Raw genomic sequence first — 15,328 nt, forward strand, 5'->3', positions numbered from 1 at the left:
TTTCAAGAGCTGCTGGAGTAACAACAGCGTGCCAGGATGCCCTGGTCACAAACTGGAGGAAATTAATTCAAAACAGGCAAAAGAAAAAAATTTTTCCTATCAGCAGGCAGCACGTGAAATGCCAAGAGCTTTTGCTGCTCTCTGGACTAACCCCAATTACTATAATGGATTTATTTCATGGAGGCCATTTCATACAGTCACAATAGCCAGGATGCAAATAGACACCTAAAGAAAAACTTGGTATGAAAGAAAACAGTGGCTGAAGGAGAATTTGGAAGTTCAACTCTAGAAATAAACCTTGGGGGCTCCAGCACAGCTCTCCCAGGGGGTGCATGGCCATATCCTGCGCCCTGGCCCATGGCTTTCAGTGATTGCATTGCCTGTTGACCAACCGATGTTATGTTTCTGTTGCAGTTAATACGTGACACCAAAGCTATGAAGTTCCTGCAAAACCCCCATGATTTATCTTGGTGCTTGTCAGCAAGGGCTCCTGAGGACGTGGTGCCAAGCTCTGACACAGAGCGATGGAGGGTGCAGGTCTCTGGGCAGCCACCTGTAAACCATCCCACGAACATGCTACAAAAGCAGCTGTGAATTTTGCTGTTGTGTTCGTTGAGAGCATGAATCATGTCCGGTGTCTAATGCAGATGATGATGTCTGATGCAACAGGAACTTTTGAATTAGCACATAAAACCCTTTCTATAAAGGGTTTGGTCCCCCTTCTTGCAAAGTCTGTTACAACTCTAAAGTCTAAGCGAACAACATAAAATTCACACTGATCCCTTCAATTCTTTTTTAAGCATCCTTAAATCCAGCTTTTTTTTTTTCCTGCTGTACATCTTACTTTTTATAGTTAAAAGTAATTTTAAAGCAAAAAAGAACATAAACAATATACACTGACTCTTGACACTCCATTGCTTTTTTAAACTAGAATAATAAAAATTTGCAAATGAACAAAAGAGTGGGAGGAAGATATCTGATTTACAATGTTTTTGAGATAAAGAACACTATAAAAAAAGATCAATGTGAATAATAAAGCATTGTTAACTGAGTCATGACATTTCTATTCTCAGTGAAGATTTGAACAGTAGAGCTCTGCAAATGAGCACCTTGTGCCATTTTCAAAGTGGGAGGAAGACATATAATTATAATTTTTAAAGTGAAGAGAATTTTAAAAAAATCTCTGTGAAAAAGTTTATTGAAAAACATATCGACATATCAATATGACATAAATTACTTTAATTTTATTAAACTAGGAGGGGGGAAAAACCTCTTTTTGAAGACTGGCTGCAGAAAACATTCCTTGAAAAGAATTTTCTTTATTAAAAACTCTTTTGCTAAGATGAAACAGCACTGAATGTCAGCACTACCGTATATTTATTCTGTAACTCTTCCAACAGCTGAGATCTATAAAAGAAACATATTTTCAAAACAGTTTTAACCTCCATTGTCTTGATCATTCATATTAACATTTTTCATGTCACCTATTGAAATCCCTTAAAGGAACCTTTTATTCAGTCAAAATTAATGAAGCCATTTTCTTAAACAGCCTCCAAAAAGTAAAAAGGATGTAATGTTGTGCATTTTATTTGACATACGTTTTCTGCCATTTCACTTATTTCCGTGACGAGAGCAAAACTTCATATTCATGCGGATCTGCAGAGAAAAGTGATTGTGAGAGAGAAGAAAACTAACTCTGCCCTTGCTGTGTGTGCAATTTAAATCCACAGTGAAAATACAGCATTGATCAGATTACTCCAATTGAGTCATTTAGTGCTTTGGCATTCCTGAAGTTAGGGCCCAGCTGTGAAATCATAGTTGGGGCCAAACTTTGCTGTTAGGTGAGCGCACATGGCTCCCATTTTCTTCAAAGGGAATGACACACATGGCCAATATTTAACTTTCACCTCTTCCATTCTTCAGCTAGCAAAGCCAGAACCAGTGCAGGCAATTTAATAGAATTAAGAATATAATCAAGATTTTCCAGGACTTACTAGTGATTTGGGCTATATAATTCAATACACCTCAAAGCACAGACGTTCAGCATTTTCTGAAAATCAGGCCATCTCGAATATCTTACTTTAAGCAGGTAAAACCATAAATCACTTTGAGTATTTTGGCCATTGGATCCTAACAAGAGGGTGTGGGATACCTCTTCAAAATCATAAACTCAAATCTCTTGGTTGGCTGGGATGCCTGGGAGACTTACCGCATCCCAACTGATTTTGGGTACTGCCTTTGCACTCATTTCTCTGCCATTACCATTACGGGACTTGAACACAGTGCAGATGCCCTTCTGCAGCAGCTGTCCCCTCAAGAAAATCTAGGTTCTGGTTCTGCAGATTCCCTGGGATGGACTGCACTGCTGGGATGGCTCACTAGGCTTTGAGGCCCAAGTGCCACAGAGAGAAAAAAAGGATGCATCCCAAAATCTAGCTGCCCCATGGGGTATGCAGCTCTTCATTTCAACTCAAGGTCAAGTGGAAAACTTTCCTACCGTCCTTGCTGACTCTCCTTGTCGCTTTTCTCCAACTCCATCTGTTCCTCACCCATCTCCTTCGTTCCACGCTCGCCTCCCTCTTCTTCCTGTGTCCATCTGTTCCCTCCTTCTTCAGCGCAAGTTGGGGAAGGGAAGTAAATTCAGTCATTCACTGAACAGATTTCAAGATGAACCCCCTCCCTCTCCAGTTCTAACTTCATTCATCATAGTAAAAATTATAATGAATAGGAATGTTGAAGGTGAAAATTTATTAGGGATTGTGTTGTTCTCTTATATCAAAAGCAGCTAAAGCTGCATATAAACATTGGCTTCATTCATTTTTTTAATATATGGTATAATTAGTGAGAAATATTAGTGGAAGTTCTTGCTATGCAGTCCATCAACACATGCCTGTCAGAGTTTAGGATCTGGGCCAAAATTTCTTGCCAGTCCTATGATAGATTTATAATAAGCCTATAGAAGGCTTTACAGTCAGCTGGGTCACTAATTCATGAAGTTAAAACTTATGCAATGAGGTCAAAAATTCACTATTGATAAAATACCCCCTCCAGGGATTGCACCATTAGCTTTGTTACTGCAACAGCAAAAGAAAAGTAAACCCAAAGCTCCTGTGAATTACCAGTCCATCATCATAAATCAGAAGAGAAGCACTTGCACAGGTTCATGATGTCATATGAAGCCCCAAATGTATTTATAGCCTTGTGTACTAATTCCTGTTTCCTTATGACAAAAATAAACAGTCTCTAAGTCCCCTGTATCCTTATGCCTGAGCTCAGCAAAATGTAATGGGCACAAAACTGTGAAAGCACCCATGATATATTAATCTTGAGCAGGTTGCTTTGGGTCGGCTGTGACGCCCGCTCTCCCTCCGGCCTCTGTGGATGACAGCAGTTCCCATGGAGTTTGCTCCTTCTGCTGCGCTCACTGTAGGGACAGTCCCACACCCTCACCTCCTACTTTGCTTCCCTGACCCTGGGAGAGAGAAGGAAGGGAGATTTAAGCCTCCAAGCCCTACCAGGGAGTGGATGGCCTGGCAAGCATAGCAGAGGTGGAGAAGCTCAGCACCCATGTGGTGACCTGGGCTTGCCACCACGAGGACCTTGAGCATGTTGTCCACCAAAAAGGCTAAGCCGTAGAGGTTGGAGCCTGAGGACGCAATTTCCTCTCTCCTCTTTGCTGATGATTTGGGAATCTCACCTAAGGTTTCTGGGGTGTTTGGGCATGGATAATGCCCCACATTTCATTGCAGACCTCCCAGCTCTTAAATTTTCTGTACCTACCTGAAACAGGAACTTCTGTGTTTGCCAGTGATCCTTTTCCCCTCTTTGCAGATGAAACATTCTCTCTTCGGAATTTGTTTTTCTTGTGGCTTCCTTTCCAGAAATGGGACAGGGAGTAACAGAAACAGTGCACCATCCCACATAACCTTCCCCTCCGAGGAAGCACATTTGCTTCTATTTTGCCCCAAAGCAACAACTCCTGAAGTCAGTGACTGTCCCTAAGTGGCTGGGGGTGATACATGTGCCAAACCACATTTATTTACAGTGTCCCTCTGCAGTGTTGTTTTGTTTTTCCACCAAGACAGCTGCACCAGCTCCCTGTCGCTCCCAGCACTCTCCAGGGTGACGCTGAGCAGTGAGGAACATCCAGGTAAGCTGCTGGCCCCGTGCATGTGCCACACCATACATCCCCTCTCACTGCTGCTGGCACACAAGTTATGTCCTTTAGACTGGCAAGAAAAAGTATTGTGTTTTTCTTTTTACTTTTTCTTTTTTGAAACATGGCCATCGAAACCTGGGGTTTGGGTTTCATTTTACTATGAGTCTTCAAACCAAGTGAGTTCAGTTCAAGCCTTTATACTTACAAGTTATCATCCATCAGGTCTGATGTAGCACTGCCTGCTTCGTCTCAGGACTGAATGGACATGGCACACGGCTTTTTCAGTGATGAGCATGTGATACATTATATAGACAGGTCGCGACAGCAGTGCATGGGATAACGAATGGCAGGGAGGTCAGCCAGGCATCCCTTTGGTTCTTTCACTGCACTGATAGACAGAGATGCCTCATAGTGAAATTAAAAAGTTATACATCCTAAACTGCTAGAGTTTTCCACACAGTTCACCATTAACCCTTGGGACTCCTTGCCACAGAGTGTGAGGCCAGGGGCCACTGACAAGATGAACTGGGAACAAATATCACCAGCAAGTAGATCCACAGGCTTCCTCATCCTTACTTTGTAAGATGTGTATGAGCCCTACATAGGGTGACAGATCAGTTCTCTTCCTCCTCTTTCAGAGGCAACTGCCCCTAACCAATTGCTCCAGACAGCTCTGTGGCATTACCCATATTGCTGCAGTCCCTGTCCAGCAGAAAAGAGCCCCTCTTATTCCCCTGTCCCTTGCCAAAAACAGACTTAGAACCCTTATAAGCCACTGTAAAGAAGCTAATTTCAAAAGCGTGCTAGGGAACTCCAGCCACCTAGTGCTTTAAACTGAAGTTGCTGGGGGAGGGCAACCTCAATCCACCCCACTCCTACCAGTTTGACACCAGTGCCAGCAATAGATGCCCAGAGCCTGGAGAAGGATCACAGGTCATCAGGAGAGCAGCTGAAGAGGAGCACAAAGGAATTCCAGCCACTCCAGCCAGTAAGTCAGATTCATCGGGGGCTCAATCTAAATGCCTCTATGCAAACTCACATAGCATGGGGAATAAACAAGAGGAGTTAGAGACATGCACATGCCTGTAGGGCTGTGATCTTATTGGCCTCCTGGAGAAGTGGTGGGATGGCTGCTATGACTGGAGTGTTGGAATGGAAGGATACAAGCTCTTTAGGAAGGACAGAGGAGATGGGGAGGGGAGTCGCTCTCTATGTCAATGACCGCCTGGAGTGCACAGAGCTCCACCTGGGGATGGATGAAGACCTGCCCAAGAGCTTATGGGTCAGGATTAAAGAGAGGGCAGGGACAGGTGACATTATAGTGGGGATCTGCTACAGGCCACCTGACCAGGAAGACTGAGCAGATGAGGCCCTCTATAGATAGATAGAAGCAGCCTCACATTCACAAGCCCTGGTCCTCACGGGGGGACTTCAACCACCCTGATATCTGTTGGAGGGACAACATAGCAAAGCATAAGAAATCTGGGAGGTTCCTAGTCTGTGTTGATGACAACTTCATTTTCCAAGTGATAGAGGAGCCAACAAGGAGAGGTGCTGTGCTGGACCTTGTTCTCACCAACAAGGAGGGGCTGGTGGGGAATATGAAGCTCCAGGGCAGCCTTGGCTGCAGTGACTATGAAATGGTGGAGTTCAAGATCTTTAATGCACTGAGGAGGGCACACAGCAAGCTCGCTACCCTGGACTTCAGGACATCAGACTTTGGCCTCTTTAGGGATCTGCTTGGTACAGTATCATGGGATAAAGCCCTGGAGGGAAGAGGGGCCCAAGAAAGCTAGTTAATATTCAAGGATCACCTCCTCCAAGCTCAGGAGTGATGCATCCCAACACAGAGGAAGTCAGGCAAAAAAGCCAGGAGGCCTGTATGGGTGAACAAGGAGTTCCTGGACAAACTCAAACACAAAAAGGAAGCCTACAGAATGTAGAAGCAGGGACAGTAGCCTGGGAGGAATACAGAGAAATTGTCCAAGCAGCCAGGGATCAGGTTAGGAAAGCTAAAGCCCTGATAGAATTAGATCTGGCCAGGGACATCAAGGGAAACAAGAAAAGCTTCTATAGGTATGTCAGTGATAAAAGGAAGACTAAGGAAAACTTCGGCCCTCTCCGGAAGGAAATGGGAGGCCTGGTTCCTTGGGATATGGGCAAGGCTGAGGTACTCCATGACTTTTTTTCCTCAGTCTTCACCAGTAAGTGCTTAAGCCACACCGGCCAAGTTGCAGAAGGCAAAGGCAGGGACTGGGAGAATGATGAACCACCCACTGTAGAAGATGAGGTTCGAGACCATCTAAGGAGCCTGAAGGCACACAAGTCCATGGGACCCAATGTGATGTACCCACAGGTCCTAAGGGAACTAACGGAAGAAGTTATTAAACCACTATCCATCATATTTGAGAAGTTGTGGCAGTCTGGTGAAGTTCCTACTGACCAGAAAAGGGGAAACATAATTCTAATTTTTAAAAAGGGGAAAAAAGGAAGAGCTGGGGAACTTAGTTCAGGCCAGTCAGTCTCACCTCTGTCCCTGGCAGGACCAAGGCGCAGATCCTCCTAGAAACTATGCTAAGGCACACAGAAAATAAGGAGGTCATTGGTAACAGCCAACATGGCTTCATTAAGGACAAATTGTGCCTGACAAATTTGGTGGCCACCTACAAAGGGGCTGAAGCATTGGTGGATAAGGGAAGAGTGACTGACATCATCCACTTGGACTTTTGCAGAGCATTTAACATTGTCCCACATGACACCCTTGTCTCTAAATTGGAGAGACATGGATTTGACAGATGGACCATTCAGTGGATAAGGAACTGGATGGATGGTTGCAGTCAAAGAGTTGTGGTCAACATCTCAATGTCCAAGTGGAGTCCAGTGACAACTGGCATTCTTCCTGGCCAGTATTGGGACAGGCACTGTTTAACATCTTTGTTGCTGACAAGGACAGTGGGATTGAGCACACCCTCAGCAAGTTTTCCAAGGACACCAAGCTGTGTGGTGCGCTCAACACACTGGAGGGAAGGGATGCCATCCAGAGGGGCCTTGGCAGGCTTGAGAGGGGAGCCCATGCAAACCTCAAGAAGTTCAACAAGGCCAAGTGCAAGGTCCTGCACACGGGTCTGGGCAGTCCCAAGCACTAACACAGGCTGGGCAGAGAATGGATTGAGAGTAGCCCTGAGGAGAAGGACTTGGGTGTGTTGGCTGATGAGAAGCTCAACATGGCCTGACAATGCACACTCGCAGCCCAGACAGCCAACCATATCCCGGGCTGCATCAAAAGCAGCGGGACCAGCAGGTCAAGGCAGGTGATTCTCCCCCTCTACTCCACTCCCCTGAGACCCCACTTGGAGTACTGTGTTCAGCTCTGGGGCCCCCAACATAATAAGGACATGGACCTATTGGAGCGAGTCCAGAGGAGGGCCGTGAAGATAACCAGAGGGCTGGAGCACCTCTCCTCTGAAGACAGGCTGAGAGAGTTGGGGTTGTTCAGCCTGGAGAAGAGAAGGCTCCAGGGAGACCTTATAGCAGCCTTCCAGTACCTGAAGGGGGCCTACAAGAAAGCTGCAGAAGGACTTTTTACAAGGGCATGTAGTGATAGGAGAAGGGGTAACGGCTTTAAACTGAAAGAGGGTAGATTTAGATTAGATATAAGGAAGCAACAGTTCACCATGAGTGTGGTGAGGCACAGGCACATGTTGCCCAGAGAAGTTGTGGATGCCCCATCCTGGAAGTGTTCAGGAGCAGGTTGGGTGGGGCTTTGAGTAACCTGTTCTAGTGGCAGGTGTCCCTGCCCATGGCAGGGGGTTGGAACTAGATGATCTTTACATTCCCTTCCAACCCAAACCACTCCATGGTTCTATGATTCTGTTGTCTCAGGCTGCAAGACCCTGGTTTGTGCCTGAGCCAATGAAGAGAAATAGGGGCCTGGGGGACTACTCTAAAAGCCAGTCTTGGTAGTACTGCTCCTTGCTATTAAGCAGAGGGATCTGGGGCTGGCATCAGTGGAAAGGCAGTGATTTACTTTGTGCTTTCATTAATTTAGGCACTGTAGTCAGCTGCCTGGATCGCTGAACTTAAAAAAAAATTAGAAATTTCATTTGGGTATTGAGATTATCTCTGTCTTTAACACAAACATTGGTGAATGATCCCAGTCTTCTACTACAACCGTCAAGGCAAACCCCAGCTTCCCCAATTAAGGAATAAAGTTGCTGCTTCAGGATACTATTTAAAAAAACAACCACTTTGTAGGGGTTTACCGCTAGTTGCCTCTGCCTAACACAGAATAGCCTGAGCTTTCTTCGTTATGATACAGTTAATTTTCCCTTTTAATCTGCTTTGGTGGATGATTTCTACAGGTTAAAAACACATACGTTTGTGGATATCTGAAACGGAACATAGGCTTTTAAAAGACAGTAAGAAAATTTGACCCTCTGCCCATTTCTAATTGTAATTTAAAATTTTTTTACATTCTCATTTAACAGTAATCATAAATAATATCAATTGTACATAATATATTTTTAAAGCCTATTTGGCACCACTTATTTGTGAACCTATACCTCCACTTATTTATTGAAACTAGTGCTGTTCAATGCAGCAACAAACTATAAAAGAAGAAAAAGCACTAACCACTTTTTTTTATGCTGGTCTGGCATAATCTTTATTTCTTTAGACACTTTGTGCAAACATTAAATTGATAAAAGACATAATGTAGATGGACCTACAGCTGAACTGAAGGTAATTGCGTAAAAATGAAATGGAGACCTATAATTGTACACTGCTTTAGCCTCTATCACACTGTTTTCTGGAAGCAAGGATCTCGCTTGTCATAGCAAGTTGCTTGTTACAGTGATTGCACGAAGACTTGATCTAGCTGTACAAGACAAGTATAACATTACTTAAAGGGAGCTTTTCAAACTAAGAGTCTGACACTAAAATGTACTGTATTTTCAAAGATGTAGGACGCTTTAACAAACAGAAGAGTCCTTGAATGACAGCTTTTGTTACCCTTTTGTTTGATGGTGCTGTATTGAAAAATTCAGGTTATGTCTATGCTTTTCTATTTCTGGTTTTGATTTCTCTTCAACAGCACTTCAAGAACAAAAATTGACTCAAAACATGAATAGTAGAAGTCGGTGGATATAGTAAATGTTAGTCTGGCATTTACTGATTACTTCCGTCTGATTTTTTTTCAGTCTCGTTTGTTGAAAGCTTAAATGCATTCTGTGGGCCTTTGTATTGTTGCAGAAATGGGGAACTCAACGGACATATTGCTATTTAAAATATAGCCGGTTTAGACTTTTGGGCCAATTTTGAAAGTGGAGAATGATAGAATTCATCATTCTTGCCTAGGCCTTTCAAGCTGATCTGTGTGTATTCAACTGCTCAGCCTGTGTGTAGCTCTCAGCCTGGACAAACAAGATCCATTTGTAAGATTGGCACCTGAATAATAGTTGGGGCATGTGTCTTTTGGACTCAAAAATCAATTATTATCCAATAAATCCAATGCAGAAGCGGGACATTGCTTCCTCCAGAGCTCTGCTACTTCAATTAGCACAACTTTTCCTGGGGACAGTATGTTATTGAATGAAAGTGCAGGAAAAACTGTGGTATGTCATTGATTTATAAACACTGGAAAACAGTGGTTACTGTACATACGAGGACATCCAAAATGCATGAATTTTCACATTTTGGACTCAAGAGGCTGGTCAAGAAGTCAAAGAGGGGAAGAAAAGCTGTACTTACTTACTTTGTGGGGGAAAACCATCAACAAACTATCACAGATGGGCAAAATCAGACGTGCTTTGCCCAGGATGCTGGTTTCCTACAACCAGTGTACAACCTGCAGGCGAGCACCGCTGTGCTTTGCACTGCTGCTTCACACCTGGAGGAGCCAAAACCTCTCCTGCCCTTCCTAAGTCCTGCCTGTGGCTTTCCTTTGTCATAACACTCACAAAACCTGACAGCTATAGGTTTCTGAGACTCCTTTCTGTGTCACTGCTGTCTTACTGCCTCCTTCTCTCCACTTCTTTCTATCCCACCAGTTGCTCCCTGCCTAAGGCCAACCTGTAAACTCTCTGCGACAGGGAAAATCCACATTTCCTTCATAGCAGACTTTGTCATTATTACAAGTTCAAAATCAAGCAAAAACATCTGCCAACACACATTTTTAAAGCAGTTATTTAAAGTTAAAATGAAAATAGTAGCTCAGTATTTCTCTTATCCTCCCCCAGGGTCTTACTGGGCTAACCTCAACCCACCTTTTCTGCTTTTATATATTTCCCCACATGAAGATGATCTAAAATGGCATGAATTACGACTATGAGTAAAAACTTAAATAAATTGCTCACTCATTCCATAAGTAAATAGAATCATAGAAATCATAGAAAAATTAAGCTTGGAAGGGACTTCTAGAAGTCACCTCATCTGGCCTCCACCTCAGGTCAGGGCGAACTCTGCAATAAAAGCAGGTTGCTGGGATCCATGCCCAGCTGAGCTCTCCACACCTCCCCAGCCTCACTGGGGGTTCCCCCAGTGCTTTAAGCCTCCCATGATGAAGAATTTTTTCCTGTATGCAATCCCAGTTGCCCTTGCTGCAGCCTGTGTCAGTGACCTCTTTTCTTTTCACCTCTGTGCACTGCTGGGAGGAGTTGGGGTCTGGCTTCTCCATTACCCTGACTATTAAGTGGAAAATGGCATCTAGCACCCTTCTTTGCCTTCTCTTCTCTACACCAACCAAACCTAACCCCCTCAACCTCTCCTCATACATCAGGAGCTCCAGACCCCTCACCATTTCAGTGGCTTTCACTGGACTTGCTCTAGATACCAGTTGGACCTCAAATCCTTGCTTCCTCCCACTTTGAGCCCAATGGTCCCAGTGGTTTTTCACCTACCTTGCAATCCACCCATCCCATCCATGTTTCCCCCTTTTGGCTGCAAGGATGTTATGGGATGCAACTGCAGTCTCATCAAGGTTTCACTACCTATCAACCTTCTCTTGGCTTTTCTTGAATATATGTCAGGGGTCAAAGGTACCTGAAAAATAAGAGATATGCAGGGTTTGTTTTCTGGCTTCTTGCAGCAGGATGCAGACTAGCTGCTTTAGAGCACTTACCGTTCCTCTCAGAAAGGAATGTTTGCAAAACTGAGGTGTTTGTAAAGATTGATTATCTGTATATAGCTCAAGAGAAAGCATATCACAAGATTTAAGTAAGATAAAAATTGAGGCTGTGCTTGATGTGAGGTGCAGGAGTTAATCAACTGTAGATAAGAATTGATGAGGTTTTATCATCCCAGCCATAGGGAGAATGACAGTGCTTCTTGGCCTCTTGATCACTTCGGAGAGTAAGCGAAACTATATATCAACCCATGTTTATCTGTGCCTGAGAGGTTCTTCAAGAATAAATTGAGCTCAGAACTCTTCTTAACCTTTGCCCGAGTTGGGGTTTAAAATTAAGCTCTCCCTCTGGTTTTTGAGCTGCCTTTCTGGCATGTTGACAGCATGTGAAGTATCCCATCTTCTAGTTGACTTCCAGGCTAGCAACACAAGTGTGGATGAAGTTATGAAATAATGAATCTGGATGTTAAACAGAGACCACCTGGCTTTCTTTGCTATAAGATAATGAGCCATGGCGAGCTGGCACATCTGCATCTAGGTACCACCTACACACACATTGCTGGCTGTAAATTTAGGGAAACAGGGCTGCTGTTGAAAAATAACAAGGTAATTGTCTTGCCTTCTTTTATATCACAAATTAAAGTTAGGATATCACACTTGAAATAGATGTTGACTGAGTTCTGTTCTCTCTCTTAACCTGATCCCACCCAGTGGAAGTGAATTATTACTTAGCCTCTAAATTCACTGGGTTTAAGTGAAAACCTTAGAATGCAAGTTCACAAATACTTATACTATGAATAAACTTTACTTGCATAAAGAGATTGAAATCTTTAGGTAAGTAGGGTTAGACCTTGGAAGTAAACAACTGTAGGCTTGGAAGTTCTGCATATGTTATTCTTTCAGATCTTTGCCTTAGTACCACAAACAAGTCTTTTTCTTTTTTTTTTTCCCTAATCCCACCAGATAACCAGCTTACAAATGAAAAACATACAGATGAAAAGCCTATGAAAGATATTGTTATGAGTTCTGTCGCAGAATTCAGCATCACAGATGCTTCATCAAAGAGTACGAAAAATGAGAAGAATTTGTCAGATGCGAGCACATCATCCATTGCTTCCCTGGAGAAATGCAGAGAATTCACTTACATTGAAGATGACGCATCAGTACATCAGAGAGACAGTGACGGTATGTTTCATAAAACAGTTCATATTTAGGCTGATTTCTAACTAATGCCCATTGCAAGATCACTGTGGCTATCCAACTTGAAAGAAATGCTTACATGCTGAACTGGAGGTTCAGGAACATAGCTGAAAGCAGCGTTAGGTTGCCCTGCAGACGTTTTTGTGATAGATGAGAATCTGTAGAAGATGGTCTTAAGTTGTCAATTATATTAATGTCATAGAAAAGGAGCTTAGAGGCTATTGTGCAACAGAGCATTTGTACTTCTGTAATGAGTGTTTACACAGAGGTACTAGTGTCAGTATCAGATAAACAGAGTATTTCACATGGACCCACTTCTCCCCAGTAACAGAGGCTGTTGCTTTTGCCATTGGTACTGCAGCAGCTGCTGAATAGGTGCTGTGTTTGGTCGTCTGCGCATTACATCTGTGGCCTTGTATGTGCAGTTCTTGTATGGACCATTACATCCAACCCTGCCGCTCCGCTGACCCACCACCAAACCCTCCCTCTACTGCCTACACTGCAAAACTCGTGTGGGTCAGGATGAGGAGCTCTTTTCATACGCTGCCCTGTTTCTGCAGAAAACTCTCTCAGATGACTGAGCCAGGTGGATACACGTGGGCAGGAATTCGGTTAGTTCAGCATGCTCTGGGTCTTGAAAAACATATGGAAAAACAAAGCGCTGTGAAAGGTAGTTACAAATCAAAATTGCAGCAGAAACCCAATAGCTCAGTGCATTTTCGCAAATGAACGTTGCTGAAACAACAGGACTGGGACTATTAATCAGAGCTGTCTTACCTGTTCAGAAAAGGAGCTGATCCTTTTTATTGTGTAAAAGCACAAGTTAAAAACTGAATACCTGCGTTATTTTTTGTAAGAGCTCCTGAGGCAATAGTATAGCCAAGAGTTAAGGAAGAGAATGGGTTGTGAACCCTCATTACAGACCACGGGGCATGACTCCTGCTAATCTAAATAGTATAACACCCCTGATTATAGTGGAATTATGCTGAGAACCAGCTATTCCTGGTTATTCCGATACATATGAAAAAAATGCTTCTGTGAAGCACTTTCAAAGTTTCTTCTGTGTGCCTTTTGCAACAATGGATTAGTGTGTTATATCCAACGGAGTTGGGATCTATCGTGTGTATCATATTAACAATCCCTGAATTAAGCACTTCTAAATACAGATCGACACAACAAACTACAATGCTCTCCAGGATCCATTACCGTCTCCATTGTACCCCTGATCCTGTAACAAGGGTTGTCCCTGATACATCTATTAGAATGCATTTAATTTTGATGAAGGACCTGAAATATTTATTTAATTTAGGGGACTCATCCTCTAGTCCAGACACTCACTATTTTCTGAGCTTACTGACTCTCTGATCAGGCCCCTCAACAATTACTGGCACACAGGTGTGTACCATGTGATGCAAACAACAGATTTCATACTCCTTAAAAAAGCTAAAAGTGAAGGAAATTAACAAAAAACCCAAGCTGTGCTCAATTAATAATGTTAAGGGCTGGCTGGAAGCCAAGAAAACCAAAGGAAGCCAGATTTGTGTTTGTCGCTGCATACTCTGCTCACTCTACTCTGACAAGTTACTGCTTATTCCATACACACGAGGCCAAATCCTGTTTGCTGGTGCATGGAGAACCTCTGAAGGCAGAGAGACAGCTGAGAAAATTGGTGATTATTTTGTTCCCTGTGCTCAGAGAGGAGTAGATCCGAAGCTCACGGCTCTCACCGGGGCTGACCATTGTGGCCCCAGCAAGCTTTGGACCAGGTTTGTTCAGAGCATCATCTGCGTGAGCAGAGGGTGAGCTGACAGCCACCAAACAAGAGCAGGAAAATTTAGAGATGAGGCAGGCTAGCAAAATTATTAGAAGTTCTTCTTCTGTGGTAATTAATCTACCACTGTAGAGAATGAGAGCTGAGGTCGTTGCTCTCACTGAGATAAATGCAGTAATGCTGTTTCCCAAACAGCAGGGAAAACAGGAGAGAAAACAGGAGATTGCATCTTATTTCATGCAGTTTGTGGCTAATTTATTTTCAAATATATAAATGAATGCATAGGAATGGATGCTTAATTGCTAATATCTGTTATTTATATACATTACCCCACTTAAAACAGGACAAAAAAGCCTCACACATGCAGATTTTTTGAAATGTGTTACATCCATTATCACAGTTCATGGTGTGTGCTCTGATGGGAATTTAAAAGCATTTTTACTGCACATCACAGACTCTGTGCTGAAACATTACTTTATTATTAAAATCTTGTGCTTTTTGTGTGCTCTCTTTCCTGGATGAAGCCCTAAGGATCATATCTATTCTCTCAAGATTACATAAGCACCATTATGGTTAACACACTCAGGAAAAAACCTGTTATTAGAAAACAGATCTTTGGAGAGAAAAAATATCGAAAGATCCTTAATTGGTATATAATTTTGAATTTAATCTCTCACATCTATGTATAGGAAGGAAAATGCATAAACATAAGATCTCTAAAAAGAATAGTCTTAATTACACCATGGACTACTGAATAAAATGATTACATTTTCTACACTGTAAATTTCATACAATTAAACGCAGCAGTGTCACCTTATAAAATGTTTCAATTTTATAATTATTTCAGTTCATTTAATTAGAAAAAAATATAAGCATGAATTTACTAAGTATCACCAAAATCTAGTCATTCTCATTCTACAGAACTGACTTAGAAGTTAGTTGTGCTTGTCTGAACTTAAATAGATCTTGACATATTTAAATAAGTATTAAAATTGATAACATTGGTGATGATATGCTATTTAGAAAGTTCAATCACATGCTATTCATTCTTGCTTTAACTGCTTTTTTTTATAAAGAA

General features: G+C 42.7%; 1 protein-coding gene across 3 annotated transcripts in view; it reads left to right on the top strand.

The window, feature by feature from the left end:
* The window catches only part of MDFIC2 (MyoD family inhibitor domain containing 2), a 48,685-nt gene that overhangs the window by 31,426 nt on the left and 1,931 nt on the right, over positions 1-15,328 (top strand). For 2 of the 3 annotated variants that reach the window (XM_075095465.1, XM_075095466.1), the window contains 2 exons: positions 4,082-4,150; positions 12,243-12,464. In XM_075095465.1, coding sequence (XP_074951566.1) covers positions 4,082-4,150; positions 12,243-12,464 — 291 coding nt within the window. The remainder of the gene's footprint in view (positions 1-4,081; positions 4,151-12,242; positions 12,465-15,328) is intronic. The other variant, XM_075095467.1, reaches the window with a different exon arrangement.

Source organism: Phalacrocorax aristotelis, chromosome 6 (assembly GCF_949628215.1).
Source record: "Phalacrocorax aristotelis chromosome 6, bGulAri2.1, whole genome shotgun sequence".
In the NCBI taxonomy this organism is placed as follows: Eukaryota; Metazoa; Chordata; class Aves; order Suliformes; family Phalacrocoracidae; genus Phalacrocorax; species Phalacrocorax aristotelis.